We start from the raw sequence: 16233 nt of genomic DNA, 5'->3' as shown, positions 1-16233 counted from the left end.
GTGTGGTCACATTTTCGTATACATAGAAAAGAGCCGAAGAGAAACAGCACTCATCTTTATTTCACTAACACTCCCAATTTGTAGAAGAATATCTAAATTCACTTCACACAGAACACTATACACTTGGGTAGTGAAAAAAGAGGCCTTTATTTATAAAGGTGTATGCCCCTCCACAAAGCGGCGTTTCAGGCCCGTACACGGCCTTACATCAGGTAGGTGTGTCATGCAATATACAAACAGTGCAGTTTAAATACCCCTCAAATCAGAGTGCCTGGGGCAACTGGTAGTTACCTCATATAATTATCGGAATGGTATAGCATCCTATCGCTTTGTAACTACGGCAATAAAGTTTCCACTCCATCATATTTTCTATATACCCCAAAGGGTCCCAGGTCCAAAGGCAACAGGGAAATGTAGATCATCAATTCAATTAAAAATATATTAAAGATATCAGCGTTTGTAGTCTTATGTAGAGTACCACCGCAGAGATATATATAATACGTACAAAAACACCCAGAGACTGAAAACTATGATACAATAATGTTGGAGTGCAATCCAATTGTTGAAAACAGATTAATCAACATCCAATAAAGATCATATAATCCTCCCATGTTGATCTATTCATAGGCATGTAATGAATAATCTTGAAACAATGGTGCAATAGTGAAAACAATATATCCATAACACCAATATTTCAATAGTATAAATAAAAAATATTACTATACCAAAATTAGCATATTTCAATGTGACAATATGTGATACATGATTATTGATTAAAATGAATATCTAGAACGCAAAGGTATTTATCTAAATTTATATTGCCATCTAAAGGAGAAATAGGTCCCAGTTTTTTTTTTTTTTTTCATTATCACGTCTTCGTTATGTTTTATTTTACATGTGTATTTATAGTACAACTTTAATGAAAAATTAGGATCTAAGTTGGAATTCTGTCCCCAATTATTATAACATTACATATCAAATCAAAATATATAATACAAGAAGTTCCTCCACCAACAACTAATATGTACACAATCCTTTAGAGGGCAAAATGTATCGTTACTTGGAATCAATATTAGACATGGAGCATTTAGGGGAGAAAGAGCCCTTAAAGAATATTGCTTTTAGAGGAGTACCTTTAGATCCAATGATTTATTCATACCCTTTGGGAATAAGCTCAAAGATACATTGGGACTCCTTTCTAAAGAGTATATTTTCCCTATCGCCTCCCTTATTGAGTGGCAATACCCCATCAAAGACTTGAAACTACATTTGACTTTCTACATGTCTCATATCTTGAAATTGTCTGGCCGCCAGTGCCATAGTCTGATTGTCTAATGCTATGTTTGTGTTCTGTTATGTTCATATGGTTTCCCCAATCTGGGATGTCTAAATGGATCTCCCTTGGCCAGAGAATTACAATGGAAGCAATTGAGACATGGCAATGTGCCCTTACTTTTTTTTTTTTTTTTTTTTTTTTAGTCCGAAAACCTTGTGTATTATCTATCACTGGTCAATCAGCTTTAATTGGTTGATCACGCAAATTCTTCCATCTATTATAAGCGAAGAGAGGTGTTTGAAGATATTACGTAGTACAGGTCACGATCAAATATTTTCCAATGTTTCAAGTTGCAGAAATATATTTAGACACAGAGGGAATTGTACCCTCATTCTTTTTGTCTTTAATTTGGTTTGAATAACCAGCCTCACACTGAAGAGGCCCAAAAGGTTGAAACAGCTGTCTGTGAGTGGTTTTATTGCTTATGTACTGTACTTCTTTATCCCAGGCTGTGCTGAAATGCTGTGTAATGCAGGAGGCATAAGCTTATAGTGATGCATGTTAAAATGGATTTGAAGCATAAGGGGACACTGTATGTGTCCATTTGCATTTCATTACCCAGAATCCCTGGCTGCAGTGGAAGCACTCTATGCTAGGGATAATGGAGAAAGCAGGGTAGCAAACCTGTCTGAGACGTGAATGTGCTCAAAAGCGATATTTGTATTTGCTGTACACTGTACAGTGGAGGGTTTATGTCACTTTTTTTTGGTTTACTAATCATAACGTCTATAATGTGTGGTTGACACAAGTTTCTTTTTGTTTAGAACCAGCATTCATCATGACCGCTTGTGAAACGGTGGCTGAAATGGTGGATTCCCTTCAGACAGTCTTGGTGTTTGGACACAAGAAGAACAGTAATATTGCAGCATTTCTCACTCCTGTTTTTAGGAACATTATAATCAGCTTGGCTCGATTGCCCATAGTCAATAGTTACACCAGGGTACCTCCTTTGGTAAGTACTTTGGGGTTTTTTTGCAAGCCACTCATAACTCCTATTTCTGGGATCAAATTTCTACCACTGAGATTTTTTGGCCCCTTCCCATACCACACATGGCAAAATGTACACCTCTTCATTTCAGTTACCTCCATTTTTATTCTAAAGCAGCAGTAGCATATAATTTGTTTCTTAGAGAAAAAACATCAAATTGTTCATGGCCCAGTATTCCTCATTGAGCCTACCCACCTATCAATTTGTATTTCCTGCTGTTTATTTTGGAGTGCTGCATCTCCACCTGATTTCTTTCATTACTGACAAAGAGTAAAACATTTTTTGTTGCCGGATACTATGCATATCTGTATTTTAAGGGATTTTTTTTGGCCTGATTTCACAGCATGGGAAATAATGTGTGCGTATATTTCTTTTGCATTTTACGCAGGTCTGGAAACTTGGTTGGTCCCCTAAAACCGGGGGGGAGTTCGGAACATCACTTCCTGAAATCCCTGTAGAGTTTCTACAAGAAAAAGAAATATTTAAGGAATTTATCTACCGCATCAATACATTGGGTAAGCCATATAGAAAAATACCAAGATTGAGATGCAAGCCCACCTATCTGGCCCTTGAAATACATTTTTATAAACACTGTTTTTTTACTTCCCCCTCTTTGATCATGCTTTCCTTATTCTGAAATCCTCCAGTAACGGTTTAATTTTTTATATCAATGCAAGTCATTTTTATTTTCTAAAATATAAAGTTCTTGACAACTCCGGCCCGATCATTAGAACGTTGGTAATGCCGCTGCAGTATGTAGTTGGCACCTAACAAAACCAGTGTGTGTTGTATTCAATGTGATCAGTCTTACACAGGTAAGATTTCTGTTATATAATTTTTTTAAACCAATACATGTATTTGTTAAATTATGAAATGTCCTGTAAAATGGAAATTGAGATGCAACATGGCTAAGTTCCTTTTTTCTTGGTTTATTGTAACTATAAATACTGAGTGGGACTTACCTTCAGATGTAAATAATTAATTGGCTCATCTGTATATATTCGGGTAATGATCCATGTACCCTACCTATTGTGAAACCTTTACACCATGGTCTGTTTTTTGTTTTTTTAATTGTTTACTTTATGCCTATCATTTTTATAGTGGTTAGTACTGTCTATTCAGCTTCATCGCTTCTGAATGCCGATTATATGCTTGTGGCATTTAGATGTTTGTAGCAATATTATAACATCTTTCCGCATTCCTAGGATGGACAAGTCGCACTCAGTTTGAGGAGACATGGGCCACTCTACTAGGAGTGCTAGTGACTCAGCCTATTGTGATGGACCAAGAAGAAAGTCAGCAAGAGGTACATATGTATAAAGCTTACGTGGAATTACAATACATTGGGAGCTCTCTGCAAAAGCCTTTAGTCTTCATTTAATTGTATAGCTATTAGCAGCTTTCTACATATTCCCTATTCTCATATGGATACATCAAAATAAATAGTACTACATAGTGTATATTGTAAATCAAGAGTTGGCAACTCCAGTCTGCAAGGGCCACCAACAGGTCAGCTTTTAAGGATATTCCTGCTTCTGCACAGGTGGCTCAATCAGTGGCTGTCGTTAAAACCTTACCTGTTGGTGGCCCTTGAGGACTGGAGTTGGCCACCCCTGGTGTAGTTAGATGGTCTAACACTGAGGGCCAGAGGGCAGCCAATAACCTTTCCATCCAGTGGTGGGATTCAGCCGGTTCGTACCAGTTCGTGCGAACCTGTTCCTAAAATGTCACAAGTTAGCCGAACCGGTGCTTAATTCTCTCACCTGGGCGGGCGGCATCTCCCCCCTGCATCTTTCTCCTGTATCTCTTCTCAATATGGCCACATGGCGTCAAACGGCGCCGCGTTGCCATGCCAACTGATGTGATTAACAAGGTCATTGGAGACAAAAGGGAATGCACTTAACATATTTTTTTTTATATCTTTTTCTTGTTAGCCACAAATTGTCTTGTCTAACTGTGCAAAGCCAATATGTTGGGCTAAACTTGCTAAAAAAAAAATCAAGCGCAAATAGGTTTTTCTTTTTTCAGAACCAGTCACAGAAACTTGAACAAGATTATACTTTGACTAGTTTCCAGATTTAACACAAATGTGCTTATTAATAAAAACAGTCGTTTTGAAATTTTTAATTATGAGCTTTGTTTTTAGCTCATTAAGCGCAAATTAACTTTTCGTGATCCAACAGGTCTATCATTCAGTTCATTAACTGCAGCTACGCCTCCTCATAATTTTCAAAACACACTGTTGCAATACCTGTGGGCAACCCTCCTTCAGTAAACTTAATATCAACTGAATCTAGGAGGGGTGTGGGGGGGGGGATGTCTCCGTCTCTCTGTGTGTGTGTCCGTTCTCAATAAAGCCATGAATAAATTGAAAGTAAAAAAATAACAGCTGACTTCATTCACGCTGGGCCGCTTCCGGGTCAGTCACACGTATGTTAGAAGAGCTGAGTCGCGTCCTCAGCCGCAGGAGTTGCTAGGTGGTGCTGGGGGAAAGAAAGGTAGGAGATGTTCTCAAATCAGGAGCCACGCTCAGAACGCATTATAAGAGGATCCGCGTTGTAGCGGATCGCGCTATAATGGGGTTGAGCTGTATGTGTAAAAAAATGCTAATAAAAGTTGCTGACCCACTTCACAGCAGGTATAATAAAGTGAAAACAGTCACCAATGTAAAATGTATGAAAATATATTAATCACCCAAAGACCCATAGGTGACCCCAAGGAGAGGGGAGTGATACCAGATGGGCAAAATTGCTGAATATCAGAAGTGTCCACTAGAAATAGTGCGCTATAGCTAATATTTTTAGTTTTACTTTTAACAAAACATTTAAAATAAAGCCACAATGTGAAAAAATGAATACAATTCAAATAAGGGAATAAAACATAAGTGTAAAACTGAGACCAGTATCTGTAACTTTATAATAGATTTACAGTGTGTGAAAATCGATGCAGGTCAATAACTCAAGTACAATACAGATGCTATGCTAGGTTTATCAAGACTTGTGGTGTAATATCCAAGAAAGTGCTACATTACAATTCATGACCCGCACTGTCCAAAAATTGATATACTGTCATTGTAAAACTCATCGGCAACAATGCAATCTTTGCCACCGGTGAGTACTGTAATGAATGTGCAGCGCCTGGGCAGATACAATATCTGGCAGAAGGTCTATAAAGAACTTCAAGCACCTACAATTGGGTCTTAAAGCTGCAATCCCCTCCATAATTTTTTTTTTTTTTTAACCCCCTATTTTTTTTTTTATAATTTTTTTTTTACAGGGTTGCAACTGGGGGTTTCCCAAAGCTGAATCATGCTAATTTCAGCTCTGGGGATCCTGGTGCAGTGGTACAGAAATTATTGTTTTCAGGTCTTCAAGTCAAATAATAGATGTAGAAAATTACCTCCAGGCACTACAATTTTACAATGTTTGTCAAATACAGGCATACCCCGGTTTAAGGACACTCACTTTAAGTACACTCGCGAGTAAGTACATCTCGCTCAATAGGCAAACGGCAGCTCACACATGCGCCTGTCAGCACGTCCTGAACAGCAATACTGTCTCCCTACCTGTACCAAAGCTGTGAGCAAGCGGGGAGACTATCGAGCCTGTTACAAATGCGTTATTTACATCAGTTATGCAAGTATATGACGATTGCAGTACAGTACATGCATCGATAAGTGGGGAAAAGGTAGTGCTTCACTTTAAGTACATTTTCACTTTACATACATGCTCCGGTCCCATTGCGTACGTTAATGCGGGGTATGCCTGAAAATATAATCTCCCTTTTTACCCCCCACTATATATTTTTTTCTATTTTTGGTGTCAAATACGGTGCCACCACCAAGAATAATGTACGATCTTACCTCCGGAGTTCCTGGTCTCATGTTTACTGTAAAACATATGTGCGTTTAATCTCTTCTAAAAGGTATTAGGTTGAATTAGAGCCCAGACAGTACATTCAATTTTAGATTTAATATGCGAAAAGTGGTAGAGTGCACGTTACCAATGAATAATATCTGTTCCCTCCCAAAGAGGACTTGGATGTTGAAATATGAGACTTCACGTGTCATGGACTTGACACTCTATGTTGAATTCTAGTTTTGACACCCAAAATGTATGGTTTTTATGCCCAAACTTTGTGACAGAGGCAAAGATAAGCTCCACCTTTCTGTGGGTGTGTCTAACTTATTAATGTGACATTTTTGGCTGGGATAGAGAATTGTTTTACCTTGCTTCAGAGTATAAAATACCCCACAACGCTCTACCTTTAGAATAATATTACCCTCGCTGTTGTATTTTTCTGATTTAAAATACACGTTTAGACATTTATCTTGATAGGATAATTTTTTTATCTTTTAGGTAAAACCCATATTTGACATGCAACTCCATACTTTATCATTTTTGATATCGATGCATGCGTCCAACTATGCCCCTGCCTTAAATCTATATTTCTTATTTTTGTGAGATCAGATATTAGATATTATTTCTTACATTTCAAAATCTGTACGAAAATTATGCCCTTGTGTTCAACTTTTCTGCTAATCAAAGGGAGAGGTGAATTTCTAGATACTGTCACCAGACATCCATAATATAAACGGATCGTTTTATTGGGCCATAAATGCCAAAACCATGTTAATCACTGGCACTCCTGTACACTTTTACCCGTCAAAACATATTTGTTTATTCATAGTTTTATTGACCAATAAATGCACAGGCCAGTTTAATCTCCGTTGTCACCACATAGAAAATAGTTCATTTAAAATGCAAGTTAAACCTTTGGTTGCTGTATTGGTAGGCTGACCATATTTCATTTAGACAAAAACGGGACATATCTTCCCCCCCCCCATGAAGAAAACCCTACTTCAGCACATAGAATGCTCAGTGCAGTGGGAATGGGGGTACACTCCTTGTGATAATCAGTAATATGAGGTTACTTAACCCCAAAAATCAAACTGGAATGACCCACTCCCAATTGAATTTAAAATAAAAAAAATGTATTACCCAGTAATAACTGATCTTCTCAGTGGATGGAATGATGCTGTCCCCTCAGTTTGTGCACTGGGGTGGTGGGGGTGGGGTGGAGTGGGTTGGGGGGGTACACCGATCGCCGCTTTAAACAATCACAGAAATGGGATTACTTAAACAACTCCTAAAATCAAAAGGAGGCACAAACCCCTCTTGATCTGGGAGCGTTATGTGATGCAGTGCTAGAGTCCTGAAAATTAAACTGCAAGAACTCAATTTTTTCCACACATCTTAAAAATGGCAATATTTTTTAATCATTGTTTTCAGTTTCTTAGTACAATAAAGTAAACACAATAAACAGAATGTTTCTGGATTCTACATGCTCCTCTCCCCACCAACTTCTCACCCACATGCTCCACTCCTCACCTGATTCTTCCCCCCCCCCCCACACACTCCACTCCACCTGCCTCTCACCTACATGCTCCTTTCCCCACCAGCTTCTCCCCCACATGCTCCACTCCTCACCTGCTTCTCCTCCCCCCCCCACACACTCCTCTCCCCCCCTCCACACACTCATCTCCCCCCCTCCACACACTCCTCTCCCCCCCTCCACACACTCCTCTCCCCCCCCTCCACACACTCCTCTCCCCCCCTCCACACACTCCTCTCCCCCCCTCCACACACTCCTCTCCCCCCCCCTCCACACACTCCTCTCCCCCCCCTCCACACACTCCTCTCCCCCCTCCACACACTCCTCTCCCCCCCCTCCACACACTCCTCTCCCCCCCCTCCACACACCTCCTCTCCCCCCCCCCCTCCACACACTCCTCTCCCCCCCCTCCACACACTCCTCTCCCCCCCCCTCCACACACTCCTCTCCCCCCCCTCCACACACTCCTCTCCCCCCCCCTCCACACACTCCACTCCCCCCCATCACACACTCCTCTCCCCCCCTCCACACACTCTTCTCCCCCCCCCCTCCACACACTCCTCTCCCCCCCTCCACACACTCCTCTCCCCCCCCTCCACACACTCCTCTCCCCCCCCTCCACACACTCCTCTCCCCCCCTCCACACACTCCTCTCCCCCCCTCCACACACTCCTCTCCCCCCCTCCACACACTCCTCTCCCCCCCCCTCCACACACTCCTCTCCCCCCCCCTCCACACACTCCCTCTCCCCCCCTCCACACACTCCTCTCCCCCCCCCTCCACACACTCCTCTCCCCCCCCTCCACACACTCCTCTCCCCCCCCTCCACACACTCCACTCCCCCCATCACACACTCCTCTCCCCCCCTCCACACACTCTTCTCCCCCCCCCTCCACACACTCCTCTCCCCCCCCTCCACACACTCCTCTAAACCCCCCCTCCACACACTCCTCTCCACCTGCCTCTCACCTACCTGCTCTTCTCCCCCACATGCTCCCCTCCTCACCTGCTTCTCTCCCCCCCACCACACTCCTCTCCAGCTTCTCCCCCCCCCCACCACACTCCTCTCCACCTGCCTCTCACCTACATGCTCCTCTCCCCACTAGCTTCTGCCCATGTGCCTCTCTCCACATGTTCCCCACCTCAACTGCTTACCCCACACATGTGCCTCTCTCGACCAGCTCCTCCACACATGATTTCCCCCCTCCCCTCTACCAGATTGCGGCGGCGGGAGCCAGGAGCGGGGAGCAGCAGGAGCGGGCTCGGAGGGGAGGGAGTGCGCGCATCCCACATGTGCAGGAGCAGGATCGGAGGGGAGGGAGCGCGCGCGTCCCACATGTGCTGAAGCGGGCTCGGATGGGGGAGGGAGGGGAGTGCGTCACACCGCTGGAGCGCGCTCCTTCCCTACCAGAAAGGGGAGAGGGCCGTCGCGGGCCGCTCAAAACGGGACAAAATTGTCATTGTGAAATAGGGGAAAAACGGGACTGTCCCGTTCAAAACGGGACGTATGATCAGCCTATGTATTGGTCACACAATTGAACAGGCTAATGCAGGGGTTCTCAACTCCAGTCCTGCCGCCTCAACAGGTCAGGTTTTCAGGATATCCCTGCTTCAGCAGTGGTGGCTCAATGGCTCAATCAGTCAGTGGCTCAGTCTTTGACACGGCCACTGATTGAACCACCTGTGGTGACACGGGGAAATCCTTAAACCTTGACCTGTTGGGGGAGGGGTTCTTGAGAACTGGAGTTGAGCACCCCTAGGCCAAGGCAGTGACAGTGTGCATAACCTAATTCTTTAACTAAAGGTCAAATAATAAAAACATTTGCAGTTGCTGCCATTTTTTATTTATTTTTTATTAGAAAGCTCCCAAAAATATGGTGTAGTATTAGCATAACCTGTGCTATAGCATTACTACTCCGTGGTTTTATAGGGAGGAGGAGAAATCTGTGAATGGAGATGGAGGGATTAAAGAGGACAAATTGATTCATTTTATTTTCTAGGTTGGGTAAAGATGTTTGAAATTGCATGTGTATATACATATATGTATAACATATCATTTTGGTCTTTAGGAAGACACAGAGAGGACCCAAATCAATGTCTTGGCAGTACAAGCCATCACATCACTAGTGCTCAGTGCAATGACCATTCCAGTTGCAGGCAATCCAGCCATTAGTTGCCTAGAGCAGCAGCCACGAAACAAGATATTGAAGGCACTTGATACAAGGTATGTTTTTTTGGGGTATATAACATTACTTTGTATTTATTATACATATACATATCTATATCCCAACACCTGCATTTTTCCTGGACAAAGTTCTTAATATGGGTTATATACAGGTGAGAGACTTCTGAGACCACATGTTTGTTTATATGTAAACGTTCATTAATCATTTTCATATTGGTACAGTAAGAAGTCACAATATACATTACAGGTTCAGTGACATGTCTGCGCGACCATAAACTAAGCCACTCATTGTAAAATGTGAACTTTATTGACAAGTGTGGCCGTTTTAGTGATCAATGCCTATTTCATTTAGAATTTTTTTTTTTAATCTATTTAGCCCATGTCTAGTAATTGATACCCTTTTTATAGGTAGCACTGCAACATGGCCACATAGCCTATTGTCTGTTCGTTGTCGCCCATAAGATTAACATTAGAGCAGAGACACAGAATTGATTTATGGAATGCCTACGGTAGTTCGTTTTAGTATCTCCTTAAGCTACATTTTTGCTATTTATGATGGACAAAATAATGTACATCCCACATTTCTAGACGAGAGCGGTTTGTGCTATTCAGTAGCCGGTGATAGCTGTTAGTGATTGTTAACACACATTCTAGTTAACAACCACTGATGAGTACTGGAAGTTTACTGGATGAGCCACTCTGATTTAAGAAACACTGTCTCAAGGCCGTGCTTATAGTACCGGCGATGGCGATGGCGACACGACGGATGACGTCACCCGAAAGTTATATTTCGCGCTGTGGCGGCGTGGGCTTCCTGGCATTTGATTGGTTCAGGGTCTGTCACATGAGGCGAAAGCCCTTGAAAAATCAAATATTGCCGGCTACCAGTTTTCGCAACGGTAACGTCGCATTGTCGCGCTTACTATAAGCGCATGCGGCGGCGGAAATGCATTTGTTTTCGGTCGCGTCGCCGGCACTATAAGCGCAGCCTTAAGAGAAGGGTCTACGTATCCACTGAATTATTTAAGTTTATATTTGCATCATAAACTGAAATGCCAAAAAAAACGTACTTGCCTTACAAATTTTGTGTCGTATAGTATTTATTGTACCATGATAAGGTGTTGCTACATGCGACTGGGGCCGACAATAGGGAGGGGAGAGCCGGGGAGAGGAAAAGACCTGCATATATGCATTGTTCAATTAATAAACTTGTCCCACAACATGAGTAGGTCTATATCCACACACTTTTTACTATACGCCTAGAGAAACAACACCGAAGTTTGTTTTTATACCAGGAAAAAGTTGGCGGATTAAATTCACGCATTTGTGTTGTTTTTTTATTTCCCTGATGCACGAACAATAAAATCTACGATCCATATCGTTTACCCATATGCGATGCGCAAAAATGTTACTCCGCTGCAATTTGCCCCGATTTATAGATCCAATTATATGACTTGATGCTTCATGCGTACAGTACATGACAAAAATTTGTCTTGGTAAATAGACTGTTTCAAATGATAAATGTCTGCGTCATATCCGTGCCAAATATTTCCTATGCGCCACTTGATACATTAGCCACATTGTGGGAATATAAATATAGATAGATATATATTCACATTTTTATGATTTGGGGTGCAAAGCTGCAACACGTCTGTGATTAAGGGTTACTTTTTTTTTCTTCTAGATTTGGCAGAAAGTTGAGTGTTGTGAGAGGAATTATGGAGCAAGAAATACAAGCGATGATCTCAAAAAGGGACAATATTGCAACCCATCATTCATATCAGGCGTGGGACCCTGTTCCTTGTCTGTCTGCTCCAACCACAGGTACTTTTGCTTGAAGTACAAGCTGGGACTCCTTTGGGAAAGCAATAGACTAAGCTCTGCATACAATTCCCCAGGGTGGTGAGATCTGATTATTTTTTTTTATTTTTTTTAATGCAGTAAGTATGTGGTTTCTCCCTACTTGCTCCTTGGCATCTTTGTCATCCAATCTAGTACCCCAGCTTAAGTCACTGTTTCATGTTTATCATATACACACAGTACAAAGTACATACATATATACACTAGCATATAGGTATAACATGACTTGGTATCTTTTCCACTGCCTGCGCTAAACATTCCATGTGTTGGACACACTTGCAGTAAGTTTACACATATGCCAACTTTCATTTATTGACCAGTGTTCGTTATTCACTTACTGATGAATAGCCAGTCAGCCATCTTTTCACTCAGTGTTGCTGCTTACAGGAACGCAGTCACTTGTACACACGGGGCAGGAAGGTGGCATCTTCCGTATAAAATAAACAGATGGGGTTAACTGCCAAAGCCAGACTAGTAACTTCCCAAAAGGCAGTGCGGGGAACCGATGAGCACAGGCCAGAAGGAGAGAGTGCACCACTGGTAGGGGGCATGGCAGGGAGGCGGTTAGGATTGATGTGGGAAGGGTTGGGACAATATCAAAGAGAATGGGGACCCATGGAATGGAGTAGGGCAACTTTGTGATGAAGGGGTGGATGCCCCAAAATGTTATCCCTATCTGTTATCAGTTGTGAGCACGACACTTATTTGAAGGCAATTGTGCTCCATACTGAGTGCTTCCCTTCTCTCTCCTGTTCCTGAGTAACTTTGACGGTCTGTATGACAGACTTTGGGGATTTTAGCAGCAGCGTCAACTTTCATTTTACTTTAACATTTTTGCCTTTTTTGTGTGTCAGCTTGAAGGTTTTTTTTACCCTGCTGCAATGACATTTTAAAACCTGTTTGCAAACCAGGGCAGCTGCTTTAAAAGGTATTTAAACGTATGATCCTCCTGCTTCGTGGTTTAACACAGTGGTGCTCAAGTTCAGTCCACGAGGGCTACCTTCTCCCCAGGTTTTTAGGATTTATACAGTATAACGCATACTTAACCTAGTTTAAGTATGTATTTCCCTGAAAATCTGCACTTTTTGGTAGCCCTTGAGCCCTGGTTTAACCTGTTTGGTGGTGTGCTTAGACTTTTGACACGGTTTCTGTGGCATCACAATGCGCTCATTATAATCTTAATGCTGTATATGTACACATATGTACATATATGTACACATATATACATATACATATAGACATATAATGCAGGTAGTAGGTAGTAGACACTACACTAAAGTTAAATTAGCTGCCTGGGTGCAGACTACAGCAAAGGTGAGTATGAAAGGGCAATAGGAAGCAGGCACTCAAGGTCTTGGAGAAAAAGATATCACATTTATTTTATCCAAAACCTGGTGTGCCTGCTTCTTATCACCCTTAAATACATTCATACAGTACACACACTGTATTAGTCAAATGTGCTTTGTTACAATGAGAATCTGTCTTTTCAGATAAACGGCTAATCCAGTTGATTTACATAATTACTGTTTGTCGCGAAAATGTTTATTTTTCCTTCTCTTTTTGTTTCACAGGCGCTCTGATCAGCCATGATAAACTCTTGTTGCAGATCAATACTGAGCGTGAAATCGGGAATATGAACTATAAATTAGGGCAGGTGAGACCAAGTGAGCACCTTTCATGGTGATTATAGTGTATTCATGTATTGGATTCGTTTCAGCAAGCCCAAAAAAAACAGATTGCTGAACTTGACAGGAAAAACTACTGGTGATTGGTGTGTATGGAAGAGTGATTGGCGAGTGTGAATGTGAGTGCAGGAGGAGTGCTTGGTGGCTTAGACCGTGTCTTAATGCTAAGCAACTCTTGCAGAGTGTGGGAGACTGCGAGTGAAAAGAGGAATTTGGTTCAGATGACCTAAATGTATTAAGCTTTAATGTCAATCATGTGACATCGTCATTTAAAAAAAAAGCGATGGTCTATATCAGGAGTGGCCAACTCCGATCCTCAAGTGTCATCAACAGGTCAAGTTTTCGAGATATCCCTGCTTCAGCACAGGTGGCTCAGTTAGAATGATTGCGCCACCTGTGCTGAAGCAGGGTTATCCTGAAAACCTGACCTGTTGGTGGCCCTTGAGGACCGGAGCTGGCCACTCCTGGTATGTATGTTTGGAATCTCCATAAAAGTTGCTCTGCCGCTTTAAATGGTTAACGCTAATTTCCTGCGCGCACAGTACGTTCTCCCACCCTTCATGTTCATGCTGAAGACTGAAATGGGTATTAATTTGTTTCAGGTCTCCATTCATTCCGTCTGGCTGGGAAATAACATCACCCCACTGAGAGAAGAAGAACTTGATGAAGATGAAGAAGATGATAATGACATCCCTGCCCCTTCATCACCACCAATCTCGCCTATAAACTCCAGGTCTGGCATCTTTGCAGTCTTCATACATTGCATAAATGGGTAGTGTCATATTGAAATGACTTCAAGCCACTGAGCTTTAAAAACTTCCTACATAGGGAGACTCACAAAATAATCTGGTCTTGCTCTCTTTGCTGTTATCCATGTTTAAATTAATTTCACGACTTCATAAAATCACCATGTATATTTCCTGATTTCCAGTGTTACCATGTGAATATTGAAGACCATGGTAAAATGACCTTAATGTGTGCATTTTGCTCAACAGAATTTAACCAGACATTTTTTCGTCTGAAGATGGCACTAGCTACCTCCCTTGTGATATCTGTTAACAATAAAAAAAATATCAATATTTTTGTGATAAGCAGAGTCCTAAGATGCTTTCAAGGAAAGGGGAGAGTGGAAACACCAGGTGTAATTGGGAAAGAGAGCGTGGTGTGCTTGAGGTCCTGCCTCTGCTCCCCGTGGCACTAGCAGCTGGAATGCTGTTCACTTGGCATTGAGCGACAGGTCCTCAGGAAGATGGATTTTTTTACTTTATTCATTTGTATTTATGTATCAAGCATCACAACCTTGAACGTTGCTCAAAAAAGAAGGCAAATTTCATCATTTTAACTGTGCATCAAGGTGTTTTTTCCCTATTGGTTTGGGGAGTGGGTTATACTGCATAATGTATGTTTCTTTTGCAGATTAGTATTTTTGTATTGGTTTACCTACTTCCTGTGTAAATGTATACATTTTCTCCCACTTGATATCTGTTTGTAGGAAACATCGTGCTGGGGTTGACATACACTCTTGTTCCCAATTCCTACTCGAACTGTACAGCCAGTGGATTCTTCCCACAAACACAGGGAAAAAGACGCCCGTTATCCTGATCAGTGAGGTGGTGAGATCGGTGAGTTATCTTTGCACAATGTGCCTTGATTTTATTATGTACTCTGTGTAATGCGCAGTTCTTGTAGCCATGTCACATTGTACTTTATGGAGAGACCTGGAAGTAATACTCTGTTATCAGCAGCTATGTCCTCTACCAAATCATGGTCCACTTCATAGGCTTGTCAATGGAAAAATAATCTGAGACTCGGTGCGGTCTCATCTATAGAAATCTATTAAAAGAACACCTTGGATGGGAATTTTAGCTTCAACCCCTCAAGTGCAGTATGGGTTAGCAATGCATTTCTCTTCCCCCTGCCTCTGACGGTATTAAATGAGGAGTTCCCCCACAAAAATTACATTTGGCATCACATTTTGCTTATGTTAAGATTACTAACCCTGTTTTTTTCCCCTGTTTATTTATTTTTATTATAAAAGGCCCACAGCCTGCAGTAAAGTGTTCACATGGCTGCTCGTGTGGTTTATTCTCATTTGCTCCATCCCACTAGGAAAGACAGCGTGGTTTTTCATACCCAAAGGGTCTGTTCAGAAAAGCGGTCTTGGCGAACTTTCTCAGACAAAGTTCTTTGAGATCTCCTAATGTCACCAAGTGAAAGGTGCCGTATTAGTAGACATATTTTATGTTTGGGGCACATTTTATAACACTAAAATACACCGCTGAAAAAAGTGAGCAGGGAAAAACTAGAGTTGAAAACAGACCTACTGTACAGCATGGTGACGAAATGTGTAACAATAACTTGCATGGGAACTGCTATACTGTACAGCATGGTGACGAAATGTGTAACAATAACTTGCATGGGAACTGCTATACTGTACAGCATGGTAACAATGTATAACATACACATGCATGGGAACTGCTATTCTGTACTTCTAGCTTGTAATCTTTACAGTGCTACATTTTACTTTATTTGTGTCCAGCTCCTCGCAGTGTCTGATTTATTCACCGAAAGAAATCAGTTTGAGATGATGTACACAGCCTTAACAGAACTGCATAAGCAGCACCCATCAGAGGATGAAATTCTCAATCAGTACCTGGTGCCAGCAATCTGCAAAGCGGCCGCTGTGCTAGGAATGGTAAGATGCGCAGAAACAACCTGAGGGCTGTCTTGCCTTCACTCCTCCATCTGTCACAAGGTTTGGGAATTCTGCATATAAAAGCTAAAT

At 41.9% G+C, this 16233-nt stretch overlaps 1 protein-coding gene across 4 annotated transcripts in view; it reads left to right on the top strand.

Annotated features, from left to right (window-relative positions):
* HTT (huntingtin) overlaps nt 1-16233 on the top strand; it is a 197298-nt gene that overhangs the window by 161663 nt on the left and 19402 nt on the right. For all 4 annotated transcript variants that reach the window (XM_075570290.1, XM_075570271.1, XM_075570281.1 and 1 more), the window contains 9 exons: nt 2101-2288; nt 2713-2839; nt 3530-3630; nt 9788-9942; nt 11588-11727; nt 13335-13417; nt 14051-14181; nt 14941-15070; nt 15988-16143. In XM_075570290.1, coding sequence (XP_075426405.1) covers nt 2101-2288; nt 2713-2839; nt 3530-3630; nt 9788-9942; nt 11588-11727; nt 13335-13417; nt 14051-14181; nt 14941-15070; nt 15988-16143 — 1211 coding nt within the window. The remainder of the gene's footprint in view (nt 1-2100; nt 2289-2712; nt 2840-3529; nt 3631-9787; nt 9943-11587; nt 11728-13334; nt 13418-14050; nt 14182-14940; nt 15071-15987; nt 16144-16233) is intronic.

The sequence above is a fragment of the Ascaphus truei genome, chromosome 1 (assembly GCF_040206685.1).
Source record: "Ascaphus truei isolate aAscTru1 chromosome 1, aAscTru1.hap1, whole genome shotgun sequence".
Classification (NCBI taxonomy): Eukaryota; Metazoa; Chordata; class Amphibia; order Anura; family Ascaphidae; genus Ascaphus; species Ascaphus truei.
The sequence above is the reverse complement of the archived record's forward strand: the minus strand, read 5'-3'. Positions and strand labels throughout refer to the sequence as shown.